We start from the raw sequence: 14,933 nt of genomic DNA, 5'->3' as shown, positions 1-14,933 counted from the left end.
CGGCCATAATATAATTTGTGGTATCCTGACTCAAAAACTGGATCAGGCCTGATTTCATAGTAAGGTGTGATTTCTTTTATGAGTTTAAATTTTAAAGCAAGATTTTGATGAATGATGTTTGCCTTTTTGATTGTGCCTGTGTAAGTAATCAGATTGTGTTAAACTGCTACGGGATCCTGTAATGTGTTGGATTGTTTCTGTTTTCTCTTGGCATCTTCTACATTTATCATCTTGAATTTGTTGGTCTAATATTATGTGTTTTTAATTATCTTTTGTGTGAACCACTTGGTCCTGTATTGCCACAAAGAACCCTCCTGTTTCTGCGAAGAGGTCTCCAACTCTGAGCCAAGGGTTCAACGGACCTTGTTTGCTCAGATTATGGGGATGTCTTCCATGGATGCGGAGGTGGTCATGCTTTTCCACTGCTTATCTTTTTTCTTCAATAGTGATAAGGTCTTTATTTTTCTGGGTTGTGGTCTCATTTAAATTTAGTGGTGTATACTTACCAGAATTGTATATGCTTACGTGGAGTGCTGATTCCTGTTTTTGTTGATGAAAGTATATCCTTAGAAGTTTTATCTGACTGTTGTGTATATTTTCAATGTCTGTTATTCCTCTTCCCCCTTTTTTCCTAGGTAGTGTTGATCACAGTGCATTCGAATGTACATAATGTTTTCTGAAATTTTTCATCTCAGTTCTCATTTTTCTTTGTAAAATTTCAAGATCAGTTTCGGACCAAGGTATTATGCCAAGAGAAGGCATTGATGTAGGTATAACGTAAATGTTTATTGCCTTTGTTATATTTCTACTGTTGAGCTCTGTTTGGCAGATTTTTTTAAGGCTTTAAGTAAATTCTTTCAAGTTTTTCCTTTATCACACTACGATCTATTTTCTTTGCTTGTTGATATCCCAGATACATATATGTTTAATATTCATCCATCAGTTGTATTGCATCCTGCTGATTATCCTTTTTATACTCCATTAGGCGGGCTATTTCTGCTCTTAAGATTTCAATTTTGTTTTTTTAATCTCTTCTGTGATTTCAGTATTCTCATTTCATTGCTCAGTTTTAGGTTTCTATTTTGGAGCCATTGCACTGCACTGCCATTAATGCTGCACGGTATGTTATTATGTGTAGTTCTTCAGATGTTTCAAGTTTTCCTAAATGTTGTTATAATATATTGTTGAGAATATTAAAATGTTTGCAAATTTTGATGACATATTTTGTTTTGATATGTAGGGTCTTTTTGTTTGATCAATGCCCATATATTCTGTTAGTGTGGTGTTAAATATGTAAGCTCAGCTACATCATCAGCATTCTGCAGAGGATCTGTTCCTGTGTTGTTGCTATTAACATCCAATTGTGAAGCAGTTGAAATAGTTGTATTTTCATCAGTGCTTTGGTGGGTTGCATCTTCATTATTTTCTAGCATAGTATCGTCGTGGTCTTTAGGTTGGTTTCTTTCTAGCTTTTGTGCAACTTCATGTTTTATGCGGTTTAACCACGTATAGGGATCTATAAGGATCAGGTTATTTTTTACTATCACTCTACCTTGATCTGCTATTTGTTGTGCATTTACTTGCATGAAGGGATATTGTGCTGTAAACTGTTGATGAAGTTTGTCCTGTATGCTGTCATGTCAGTTTCAAGTTCCATTACTCAAGGATACACACGAATTATGAATGTGTTTACCTCTAGTGACTATTTCATGTGTGTTTTTCTTCTCTTAACTGCCTGGAAGGGCACTGCTTTGCCGGGAAACACCTTCACCTGTGGTGTTGGTGAGCAACTTTGAATGTGGGTTGTGGCTTTTTCAGGTTTCCCTATTCAGCAGTGCACCACTAGCAGTTTGCTTACTGTCATGCCCAGCGCTAGCTCTGGGCAATCCCCAGGCAGGGGCCGTATCACTCTGTTCCGTAGACATCTCTCAATTTCTGAAGTGAAAGGATTTTGCATTTTATATCGACAGCCAGGTTTTAGTTTTAGCAGCCCCTAACATGGAGAACAAACGCCAACCAGAGTATGGCCCAATCTGGGTACAGACGTGTCTGGATTTGTTGCAGGACTTTGGAAGGGGGGTGGGGTGGGAGGGCACAGCTGACTTTACACCAATGGATGGCTTCACCCCAGATCCCAGACTGGCCCGCAGAGCCCAAAACCGAGCCCCAGCTCTTCACCTGTCCTCTGAGTCTACGCGGCTGAGTGGCTGACCGTTCGATGAGTTCTCCAAACCCTGGCCTCCCACTGCCAGAGGCCGGTGCTGTCGTCCTGTCCCGTCCAGTCCATGGTGGTGGTGCTGCTTTATTATGACTGGATTTTTTTTTCTCAGCTCAAGCTGGTAGAACTGAAGAACCAGCATAGCCAAGCACGCTCATTTGACGGTTGCCAGGAACTTTCAGACTACTCTAGCGGTGTTTAGTATCATGGCTTTCTGAAGGTTTACATAGATATTTCTGTGTAACTGTTGATGAAGCTTGTCCAAGGAGGGTCATGCTCTTTCATTGGTTAACTTCTCCCTCAATAGTGATAATGTTATCATTTTTCTGGGCTGTGCTCTCATTTAAGTTTAGTGGTGTATACTTGTTGTCGGAATCGCATAAGCTTACATGGAGTGCCAATTCCTGCTGTCGTTGATGGATCCTTAGAAGATATTATGACCAATATATTATGCTCATAGAAGACATTAATATAGGTATAGAAAAAGTGTTTATTGCCTTCCTTTTTTTTACTGTTGAGCTCTGTTTGGCAGATTTTCTTAAGCCTTTAAGTAAATTCAGTCAGAAGTTTTCCCTTTATCATACTATGACCTATTTTCTTTCCTTGTTGATATCCCTTGTTACTTGTTACATACACCTGTTAGGGTGCATTCTACAGATACCTTATAAGGTAACCGTAGCCTTCAATATTTCTTATTCATCCATCAGTTGTATTATTATTATTAACAGCGATACAGTGTGGCGTAGGCCTTTCCGGCCCTTCGAGCTGTGCCACCCTAGCAAACCCACAACCTAGTTAACCCTAACCTAATCACGGGACAATTTACAATGACCAGTTAACCTACCCAGTACACCTTTGGACTGCGGGAGGAAACGGGAGCAACCGGGAAAACCCACAAAGTCTCCTCACAGAATGGTGCCGGAACTAAACTCCGAAATCCAGAACACCCTGAGTTGTAGTATGCTGCTACCATGGCGTCCAACATTTAAATAGCTGTAGGAGAATTTCTAACCCTCTATGTGCACTGCAGACACCTGGTTATGAAATCTAAGAGTCTGCTAGTTTTGTTGATTTTCTTATGCATGACTACCCCATTGTAGTGATATGCATTCCGAACTGCTAAATCTATTTTGAAACTACAATCTCTCATTTTTATCATTTAGATCTTTTCAAATTCTCTCCTTACACACCTGGTAACAATAATTGATAGGCACCAACTCATCAAAGAAATAGTCTTTCCCTGTCCTTTCTTATCAGCATTCCAGTACAATTTAAGATTGTCTCCTCTTGTTCCTCTTGTCCACACCACAAGAAATAGTAATTCACATCTCCATTTATAAAACAGCATCTCATGGTTCCCATTATCCCGGTAAAGCTGACTTAGCCCCTCAGATTTCCAGATGAAGATAAGCCATTGAAGATGCTCCATTGGGGTGTGATTCAGTATAGATCAAAACCATTTTAGATCTTAAATACATCACAGTTAATAAATCACCAACTAGAATTAAAGTTTATTGCTGGAAAGGTGTCTATAAATATCTTTAATAAGTTGTTTCTAGACACAGCATGTTGTAGAAGTGTGGAGATCGGTACACATTACACAGCTGATGTACTGTTTGCTTTTATTCCATTAACTTTAGATAGCTGGAAAAGATTGTTGTACAATTTTAAATAAAAATGAATATACAAGACTGTTTTTGTATCTGGTTAATAAAAAGAGAATGAAAATATGTGGCAAATTGATATTTATTTTTCGGCTCAGAAAATCACTTGCCAAAAACAAATTTAATATAGTATTTGATTTTCCATGGGCAGGACATCGTGTATTACTTTTTGAAATGTACACAAAGGAAATTACAGATTTTATTGGGCAATAATGGGATAAAGGCAAGATGATAATACGAATACAAAATGTACCGTTAACCTTGCTTACATGGGATCTCAGATCAGCTGGTTGTGCTTTTGTGACTGATTCAGAAAGCTGTGGTTTAATACTTTGCTCTGGGTGCCTCATCAAAGACTGAAGCGCAAAAGCTTAAATCTGTGCTAAGCACCAAAATTAACTTAAAATGATTAAGGTTGAAACATATGTAACAAAAATGGTAGCTATAGGTCTAGTAGCTTTGGACAAAAACCATCTATGGAGGAATCATTTCCTTCCTTTCAATTCATAACTTTTATTGGTGAAGTTACTAATGACTTGTATCTCTGCATCATAAAATATCACAATTTGCTAATACGATCACAGGAAAGCAAGATTATGGTTCATTGCTGCTTCTGATTCCATTAGAAATTGCTTGATTGCAGCTATGGGCAACTTTTATTTTCCTGCGCTGTTTGACAAGGAGGTGTACAAGAATGTGATAGGTCAGTTTGTTAAGTGGTATCAGAACAACAATATCAATTTCAGCAAGACGAAGGAATTGTTTGTGAACTTCAGGAAGGGGAAGTCAGGAGGACATATACTAGTCCTTATTGAGGGATCAGCATTGGAAAGGCTGAGCAGCTTCAAGTTCCTGGGCATCAACATCTCATTGATGTCATCAGAAAGAATGAACACCAGTGGCTCTACCTCATTGCAGTTTCAGGAGATTTGGTATGTCACCAAAAACTCTTGTAGGTTTCTACTGATGTATCATTGAGAGCATTCTGACTGGTTGCATCACCGCCTAGTATGGAGACTCTAATACACAGGATCAGAGGCTAGTTGACTCAGCCAGTTTGATCATGAGCACAAACCCCACCATCACTGAGGACATCTTCAAGAAGCAGTCCCTCCAGAAGGTGGCAACCATCAGTAAAGACCCTCATCGACTGGGATTTACCATCTTCACAATGCCACCATTAGGAAGCAGGTACAGGAGACTAGAAAACCACACTCAACATTTTCTTGTTCTTCTCCACCATCATATTTCTGAATGGTCTATGAATCCATGAATGCCACCTTGTTATTTGTCTTTTGCACTATTTATTTATTTTTGAAACTTACAATAATTTTACATATAATAATAACCAAAGAAGAAACACCTTTCAAATCATTGTTGGACTTCAATCAGACTTGTTTGAAGAGATCTCTGCCCAATTATCATCAGCATGTCACCTGCAGCACAAGGGATCCCAACACCCTCTATTACTGTTATAGTATAATTAGGAATGCCTACTATACCATCCCTAGACCTCATTTCTGACCATCTGGCTGTCCTTCTACCTACCACAGGCAGAGGCTAAAGAGATAAGGGCAACAAAGAGGTGGTTGTGGGAGCCAGAGGAGTGACTGTGGGATTGCTTTGAGTTGGTAGACTGGGCCTTGTTCAAGGATTCATCAGAGAATCTGAACAAATATGCCACGGTTATCATAGATGAGAGTCATCCCACAAATCATTCAGAGTATTCCCAACCAGAAACTATGGTTGAACCAAGAGATCCACAATCTGCTGAAGGGTCAATCAGTGGCATTCGGGTCTGGTGACCAAGTAAAGTACAATTCCACAAGACACATGAGCATAATTAAGCCATTTAGCCCATTTGAGACTGTTCCACCATTCGATCATGGCTGATTTAGAGATGCTGACACTCAGGAATTTCAAACTGCCCACCCTTTCCACTTAAGTTCTCTTGATGAGGACTGGTGTGTGTTCCTTTGACTTTCTTCTTTCCCGAAGTCATCAGTCAATTCCTTGACATTGTGTGTAAGGTTGTTGCTGCAACACCACTCAACTAACTGATCTAATTTCACTCCGTACACTTCCTTATCGCCATCTGTAATTCTACCAACAACAGTAGTGTCTTCAGCAACTTCAGAGATGCTGTTTGATTGTCATTGAGGAGGAGATGTTATTTCTGATCCTCACAGACTGTGGTCTTCCGATTAGAACTGAGGGTGTGACGGTGTTGAAATCTGAGCTGTAGTCAATAAACAACAACCTGATGTTTTACGTGACATACCAAACCTTCACAATCTTCTAAATAAATAGAGTCATTGCCGTGCTTTCTTTGTAATGGCACTTACTTGATGGACTCAGGACAGATCTGAAATAACAACACCATGGAATTTAAAGTTGCTGACCCTCTCCACCGCTATTGTCCAGGTGATCCAAGGCCAAGTGAGAGCCAGTGAGATTATATATCTGCTGTAGATCTGTTGTGGTGATAGGCAAATTGCAGCAGTGGGAGGTGTTTTCTAAAATTTGTAAATTCAGTTCTTATTTTTCTTTGTAAATTTTCCATATTGGTTTTGGACAAAGATATTATGCCGAAAGAATATGTTAATGTGGTTATAGCGAAAGTGTTTATTGCCTTTGTTATATTTTTACTATTGAGCTCTGTTTGGCAGATTTTCTTGAGCCTTGAAGCAAGTTCTGTCAGAAGTTTTCCCTTTATCGCACTTTAATTTGTTTTATATTCTATTCTACTAGCCCAATTGCTCCTTGCCTTATATTTAATGTTATGCCCTTATCTAGTCCAAAGTTAATGTTAGAAAATAGTTCTACTATTTGAATTAATTGCTTTTGCTTTACTGATGAAGGAGGGTATAATTTCAAATCATTCATGTATAGAAGGTGTGTCAAAGTATAGTTTGTTTGGTTTTCTCTGATTTGATACCCTATTTTCATCCAAATCAGTAAATGAGAGAGAGTGGGTTTAAAGCTAGACCAAACCATAGTGGGCTTAAGGAGTCACCCAGGAAAATGCCTCGGTTTATTTTGATAATGATGGTTGTTCTTTTTTGGTTGTTCATTGATAGGGTGATTATAGTACTGTTACAAGGATTACCCCTTAGTAAAAATGATCTGATAGACACAGAGTTACAGAGTGGTTCCTTAAGGTTGTTATAGCTGGGGTTGGTAATGAGGACAAGCTCTCAATACCTATTAAGTGTTCGCAATGGCGTGCGGCTCAAATAGACTCTGACAACCAAGTCCAGTTCCTGGCCTTCATGTGTGGTTCAGCTATTAAGCCCAGTGGAACTGTTTCTACTGAGAAGAAAAGGAGCAAAGATGGGTTACTGGCACCTTAAAACCAGTTGCTTGGGGCAGATGGGGCTCATCATCTAGGAAAACTGATCTCAAAGCTATGCTGCCTTGCGGCTGTACCCACTCATGGGGAAGGCTTCAGGAGTACACCCCGAAGGAAAAGTCTGGAACTGGATTTCCTAAGGCAGTTCTACACTGAGTTCAATGCTGACTGGCAACTCCTGTGATGCTGCTGGTACCAAACTATATTAATAATAATAGGCATCGGTTAGTCTTGTGAAACCATAGATTTGCGCCTTGGAAGGTTTCCAGGGCGCAGGCCTGGGCAAGGTTGTATGGAAGACCGGCAGTTGCCCGTGCTGCGAGTCTCCCCTCTCCATGCCACTGATGTTGTCCAAGGGAAGGGCACAAACCAAACTGTATTGGTTTCAGCCATTCTTTTGGGTTCATCACATGCAAGGAGAGGTGGAGCTTGCTACATGGGCAACAGTTTGCTCTCCATATTGTATTACCCAGGCTTGCATATCCAGACAGCTAGGATGCATTATCCATGGTCAATTCTGACCGATGGAGGCCCTCAAGACACAGCGAGGCTCTATATTTACTGACAAGTACCTTTATTGTCTCTACAAGTACATGAACTTTCACAACTGAATACCTGAGTGCACACCTACTGTGTTTTCCTGACACTCCATGAAGTCAAAGAAGAGAAAAAGTAATACCTAGGGAAAAGAGTCTGGAAAAAGAGCGAGTTAAGGCCCAGAGCCATTAATCGTTTCTCATAGTCACAATAAGCCTTTCATTCCCAGAATCTTGCTTGTGAACCTCCTCTAAATCACTTCAATGACAGCACATTCTTTCTTAAATAAAGAGCCCAAAACTGTTCACAACCCTCCAAGTGCAGCCTCATCAGTGCTTTATAAAGCCTAAGCATTACTTCCTTGTTTTTATATTCTTGCCCTCTCGAAATGAATGCTAACATTGCATCTGCCTTCCTCACCACCGACTCAATCTACAAGTTAACTTTTAAGGAATCCTGCACAAGGACTTCCAAGTCCCTTTGCACCCTGGATTTTTCAATTTCCTCCCCATTTAGAAATTAGTCTATTCTTTTATTCCTTCTACCAAAGTGCATGAACATACACTTTCTGACAATGTATTCCAGTTACTACAACTTTACCCATTTTCCTAATCTGTCCCAAGTCCTTCTGCTGCCTCCCTGCTTCCTCACCACTAGCTGCCCTCCACCTGTCTTTGTATTGTCCGCAGACTTGGCCACAAAGCCATCGATTCCATCAATCAAATCATTGACGCATAACGGAAAAAAAAAAGCTGTCCCAACACCAACCGCTGTGGAACTCCACTGGACACCAGCAACCAATCAGAAAAGACTCACCTTATTCCCAACCTTTGCTCCTACCAATCAGCCAATGCTGTATCTTTGCTAGTTTCTTTCCTGTAATACCATGAGCGCTTAACTTGTTAAGCAGCCTCATGTGCAGCGCCTTGTTAAGAGTGTTACGAAAATTCAAGTACACAGCATCCACCAATTCTCCTTTGTCTATCATGTTTGTTATTTCCTCAAAAATTTCCCACAGATTTGTCAGGCAAGATTTACCCTTTAGGGAAACATGCTGACTTTGGCCTATTTTATCATGTGTCTCCAAATATCCTGAAACCACATCCTTAACAATCGAATCCAACATCTTCCCAATCATTGAGATCAGGGTAAATGACCTATAATTTCATTTATAGATGACATTTCAAATTTTCCAGTCCTCTGGAACGAATCCAGGATCTAGTGATTCTTTAAAGATCATTACTGATGCCTCCACAATCTCTTCAGCTACATCTATCAGAACCTGGGGTGCAGTCCATCTGGTCCAGGTGACTTATCTAACTTCTGATCTTTCAGTTTCACAAGCACCTTCTCCCTAGAAATAGCAACTGCGCTCACTTCTGGCCCCTGACATTCTTGAACTTCTTGCGTACGCTGGTGTCTTACACAGTGAAGACTGATGCAAAGTACTTATTCAGTTCGTCTGCCATTTGCTAGTACCCCATCACTATCTCTCCTGTCTCATTTTCCAGTATTCTATTATCTACTCTCACCTCTCTTTTACTCTTTATATATCTGCAAAAATGTTTGGAATCCTTTTTGATATTGTTGGCTAGCTTACCTTCATGTTCCATCTTTTTCCCCTTGTGACTTTTTAGTTGCTTTGTTTTATTTTTAAAAGTTTCCCAATCCTCTAACTTCCCTCTCATTTGCTTTTATGTTGGCTTTGAGCTCCCTTGTTACATCATCCTGCCTTTAGACTACTTCTTCTTCTTTGGGGTGTATTTATCCTGCACCTTCTAAGTTGCTTCCATAAACTCCAGCCATTGCCATTCTACCATCCCCTTCCAATTAACTCCAGTAAGTTCCACTCTCATGCCTCTGTAATTCCCTTTACTCCACTGTAATACTTACTATAGCTTCTCCCTCTCAATTGGCAGGATGAATTCTATCATATTATGTTCACTGCCTCCTAAGGGTTCCTTTACCTTAAGCTCCCTAATCAAATCAATTCATTATACAACAGCCAATCCAGAATAGCTGATCCCCTCATGGGTTCAACCACAAGCTGCTCTGTAAAGCCATCATGTAGGCATTCTATAAATTCTTTCTCTAGGGATCCAGCATCAACCTGATTTTTCCAATCTAACCTGCGTATTGAAATCCCCCATAACGATCATAACATTGCCCTTTTGACATGCCTTTTCTATCTCCCATTGTAATTTGTAGCCCATATCCTGGCTACTGTTTGGAGGCCTGTATATAATTCCATAATCCTACCATCAAGAACTCTACATTTTACGGTCCTATGTCACCTCTTTTTAAGGATTTGATATCATTTTTTACCAACAGAGCCAGCCCAAACCCTCTGCCAACCTGCTTGTCTTTTTGATACAAGACAATCCTTGGATGTTAAACTCGCAACTATGATCTCCTTTCAGCCACCAACTCAGTGATGGCCACAACATCATTCCTGCCAGTCTCTAACTGTGCTACAAGATCATTTACCTTATTCCATATAGGGATTCAAATGTAACACCTTCAATCCTGTATCTGTCATCCTTTTTGATTTTGTACCCCTTTTACACTGCAAATCATCCCACTGACTGCAATTTTGCTCTATCATCTACCTGTCCTTACTGGCAGTCTCACTACACACTGCCTCTGTTTGTAAACCAACAGGCTTATCCTCAGCCATATCACTATCACTCCGGTTCCCATCCCTCTGCCAAATTAGTTTAAACCCTCCTCAACAGCATAGCAAACCTGCCTGCAACTACATTGGTCTCCTGTAACCTGTCCATTTTTGTACAGGTCATAACTTCCCCAGAAGAGATCCCAGTGATCCGGAAATCTGAATCTCTGCTCCTTGCCCCAGTTTCTCAGTCATGCATTCATCTACCAAATCATCCTATTCTTACCCTCACTGGATAGGTAACGATCCAGAGATTACTACCCTGGAGGTCCTGCTTTTCAGCTATCTAGCTCCCCAAATTCTCTCTTCAAGACTTCTGGCTGCTCACCCTCCACCTTTAGCCTTTAGAATATTGTGAACTCTGACACCTGGGAGGTAACATAGCATCCGGGTGTCTCTAATGCACCCACAGAATTTCATGTCTACTCCTCTAACTATGGAATCCCCTATCACTACTGCTATCCCCTTTACTTCTCCTCCCTTCCCTCTGAGCCACAGCACCATACTCAGTGCTAGAGACCCGGTGGCTGCAGCTCCAACCCCCCATAGGTCATCCCCCTCAAAGGTATCCAAAACAGTGTATTTATTATTACTATTATTATTATTATAATTTATTATTATTATTAGACATTGTCCTGCAGTTATCGGTTTGTAAATAGGATAATTCCAGGGATTTGACTTGATCCAACAAAATGGAAAACAAAGCAAATTTTGACAGTGGACCTCAAAATAAAAACAAGTCATTTGTTTAAAAGCTGTCAGCAATGTTTTCAATGTAAATGGGGAAAAAAATCAACAGGTTGATTTCATTTAGTGAAAGGAGTAGGTCTGCCACAGAAAATGCTTGTATTGTCTTTGTTCTTTAGCTTATGAAAAACATAGCATTGCTCACAAATTGATCTATTGTGTAAAGCCAGGTATATATAAAGTAAGAATACAACTGCTGCTTTTATAGAAATTAGTTATGAATTCCATCATAACTCACTTTTGCCAGATTACAAATCTAGTTTATAATGTATTTGTCTAAATGTACTTGCATATATGATAAAATTTGAATAAGCACCAGGTAATTATGCTGTCAAAATAACTCTTTAACTATCTTTAGGATCCAATTTCCTGTTCAGAATTGATTTTATCTTTTACAAGGGTGATGAGACACAGTTATGTGGAGGTTGTCAACGCAGCTTCAAAAAGTAATTGTACAATTTAATTAAAAATAACATAAGTAAGAAAACTGCATTTCAGAGAATGATAGAAAATTTAAAAAATAGAACTGCCTTCAGGCAGGTCTATGTAATTGAGTAATTACTGAATAAGTATTACAAATTACATATTGAAGACAATGTACAAGGGTACAGTCACAACATTTAATCAAATTTTTAAGTCAGAATCAATATAAAGTGCTGTGGCAAAGGACCAAAATGTAATGTTGAAAGAAATCCAAGCTTATATATTGTAAAATGCATACACTTACATTTGATTTTATAGCTACTCCACTGTACATTTTAGTGATTTCAAAAATTTACAGAGACAAGTGTGTAAAAAGGGCCCAAAGGATCACTGGGGACCTGAGTCATCCTAACCACAAACTGTTCCAGCTACTACCATCCGGGAAACATTACCACAGCATAAAGCCAGGACCAACAGGCTCTGAGACAATTTCTTCCACCAGGCCATCAGACTGATTAATTCACGCTGATACAATTGTATTTCTATGCTATATGGATTGTCCTGTTGTACTCATTGCACATTGCACATATAGATGGAGACATAAAGATTTTTACTCCTCATGTATGTGAAGGATGTAAGTAATAAAGTCAATTCAATTCAAATGTACAACATTACAATATTGTCATTAAAATGTTCACATAATTAACAAAATATAAAACACTTTTGTTCATGAATATATTTACTGTATGTCATACTGAAATGGAACAAAGTTCACATATTCACATAGATACACAGGCTTTCAGAGTGTGTTAAAAAATTATTTCCAGTTCTTTGTCCCATCTCATTAGCTGAAAACTGTTGAATAATTTGCCATTGAGTCAAAATTATTTAATTATGACTCAAGCTGCAAAGACTTAGAAAACCTATGTCATAGGGAAAAACCACATATATGACTCCATCTCAGCTTTGCTATAGAGTATATCAACTAAGCAAAACAAAAATAGAGGACAGTTTTGCATTGACAGAGATACACATACATTGAACCAACACAAAGGAGAGAAAAGAGACAATAACTGATGAGAGAAATAATGATTTATATCATTTCATGCTTTGTACAAATTTGAAGTTGAAATTATTACTCTCATTTCAGCTAACGTTTAGAACTTCAGCTGGCTTTCATTCTCAAGAGTTATTTATAGAATTGTATTTGCAATCACATTGCACCAGAAAAGCAAGTTTTAAGTAGAATAAATTTCTAGATTGACAAATTTAACTCGTTTTAATTCTTATTCTTTTCTCTCTTTTTGCTCTCTCATTCAGTCTTTCTCTTTCCTTGTTTGCTCACTATGACTTTGTATTCACCCACTGTAATCTACTACTATTCAGTCCTTTAACTTTTAATTCCACAGATATTTATTCTCAAAGCTTTTTATATTTACTGGCTGCATTCACTTAGGGCCAAATGCCTGCTTTCCAGCAGAGCAACAATATAATCTTGCAAATTACTTCACTTTAAAAGCCCAAAGAATGAAATGACTAAGCAGCACTAAAATACCCATTACTGGTTATAGTGTTTATACATCTGTTTTAAAATTTGAACATGGTTAACATCATTTGGATCTAGACAGTGATAATTGAACCTCGTCCAACATCCCTTAAAGGGGAGATACTTTATGACAGGAGGCGGGGGAGAAAGTCATTTCATAGTTCCAAACAGCTACACTATGTAGAAAGTGATGGTTCTCCCACATGAAGAATGGATGATGAGATGGAGAACAGGATACACATATTCTACACACTGGGACAGGAAGCCATGACCAGAAGGAGGAGGCCAAAGAAAAAATGAGTGCCAGGAGTCAAATCCCATTTCCCACCCCTCATTAGATAATTATCTCTTGGAGCAAACAGACTAACCAGTGACTTCCTATTACCTAACTAACATTCTCGAGTGTTTCATTCTTCATTATCACCTACTGTTTGACAATCTGGATTCAATTTGATCATCCCATGACAATGACCAGCAAGGAGGAAAAATATTTCACTGTGATTTAATCAGTTCAATTACTCTGGCAAATTTTATTATTTTTCCACAAGCATGAAATTAAATGTGATAACCAATCTTAATGATATTTATGATTTTCAATGTCCCAAAAGTAATCTAAATTTTAAACAACTTTCTAATAGAAGCTTTAATTTTGTATAAAACACAAAATATCTTTGTATCAACTTAAAAGTTTTCTTCTCAGAATAATGTTGATACTGTGTATTAATTTGTGTAGCTATTTAGAGTGATCATTTTGTCTTGTTTCTTGAATATTTCGTCTGAATCCGTGCATAGTTATCAGCAGTAACACTGTGATGATTTTCTGGTCCACAAATCGCTTGTACTGGTCTACACCCAGAGCTAGAAATACCATATGATATCATCTAAAAGAAAAATGTTGCCAGGAATGTTGCATAATTAACCATATCACTCTTGAGCATTCACACACATAAAACAATGAATGACAATATCAGCAAAGAAACATTACCAATCATTAAAACAAAAATTAATTCATACAGTGTCTTATGAGTGTAGGAAAAATTGGAAAGAGGAGAAAGTAACAAGGACCATCTGTCAAAAATGGCTTTTGGTTTGTTCGAAAAACAAAAATGATGATATCATTATTGCTGTAAATCAGGTAACTCAGTACCAGGTTTTATTTGGTTCATTATACAGACTGTTATAATACTGTATTGTGAGCACAGTAATTAAAAAAGTTGCATAAGCACAGCTATTGGAAGCCAAGAATTAATTCTCTGCCTGTTTTCTCTCCTCTTTAGTACTGCTTTCTTTTCCCATCATAAGCACTAGGTAAAACAGATCCAACCCTATTCTTTGGATAAATATGCAGGTAGCATTCAAAGAAAACAACAGATGCAACTAACATGGTGCAGACATACTGTAGGGTTGCAGCTAGATCAAGACTTCATAGCACTAGCGCAAACAATTAACAAAATAAATGACATCAGAGAACATACTTACAAAAGGAGATGGAATCTGAAGAAGACCATTAGATGGACTTGCTTCAACGGTTTCCTGGATACCTAAATTATGTCAGACAATAAAATAAATTTTTGGATCAGGGTAATGCACAAACATCCTAAGCTTTAAAGCAGTCATGGCTAGCACGTGTCGTGATCCTGCTCATTTAAATAGAGTCATTTGGCTGATCAAAAAGACAAACGCAGGCAAGTGATTTGTTTATTTTTCTTTATCTCTACAATTTTAACTAATTTTTGTAAACTTAAGGCAGTTGAAATAAGTTAATTATTGCT

General features: G+C 38.4%; 1 protein-coding gene across 5 annotated transcripts in view; it reads right to left on the bottom strand.

Annotated features, from left to right (window-relative positions):
- The window catches only part of cep126 (centrosomal protein 126), a 143,988-nt gene that overhangs the window by 33,172 nt on the left and 95,883 nt on the right, over positions 1-14,933 (bottom strand). For 4 of the 5 annotated variants that reach the window (XM_072263452.1, XM_072263450.1, XM_072263451.1 and 1 more), the window contains 2 exons: positions 14,641-14,702; positions 11,897-14,042 (listed from right to left, as the gene is read on the bottom strand). In XM_072263452.1, the coding sequence (XP_072119553.1) occupies positions 13,908-14,042; positions 14,641-14,702 (197 nt within the window). In that variant the 3' untranslated portion in view covers positions 11,897-13,907. Of the gene's footprint in view, positions 1-11,896; positions 14,043-14,640; positions 14,703-14,933 lie in introns of those variants that run through there. The other variant, XM_072263453.1, reaches the window with a different exon arrangement.

The sequence above is a fragment of the Mobula birostris genome, chromosome 7 (genome assembly GCF_030028105.1).
Source record: "Mobula birostris isolate sMobBir1 chromosome 7, sMobBir1.hap1, whole genome shotgun sequence".
Classification (NCBI taxonomy): domain Eukaryota; kingdom Metazoa; phylum Chordata; class Chondrichthyes; order Myliobatiformes; family Myliobatidae; genus Mobula; species Mobula birostris.
This window is presented reverse-complemented; position numbering and strand designations above follow the sequence as displayed.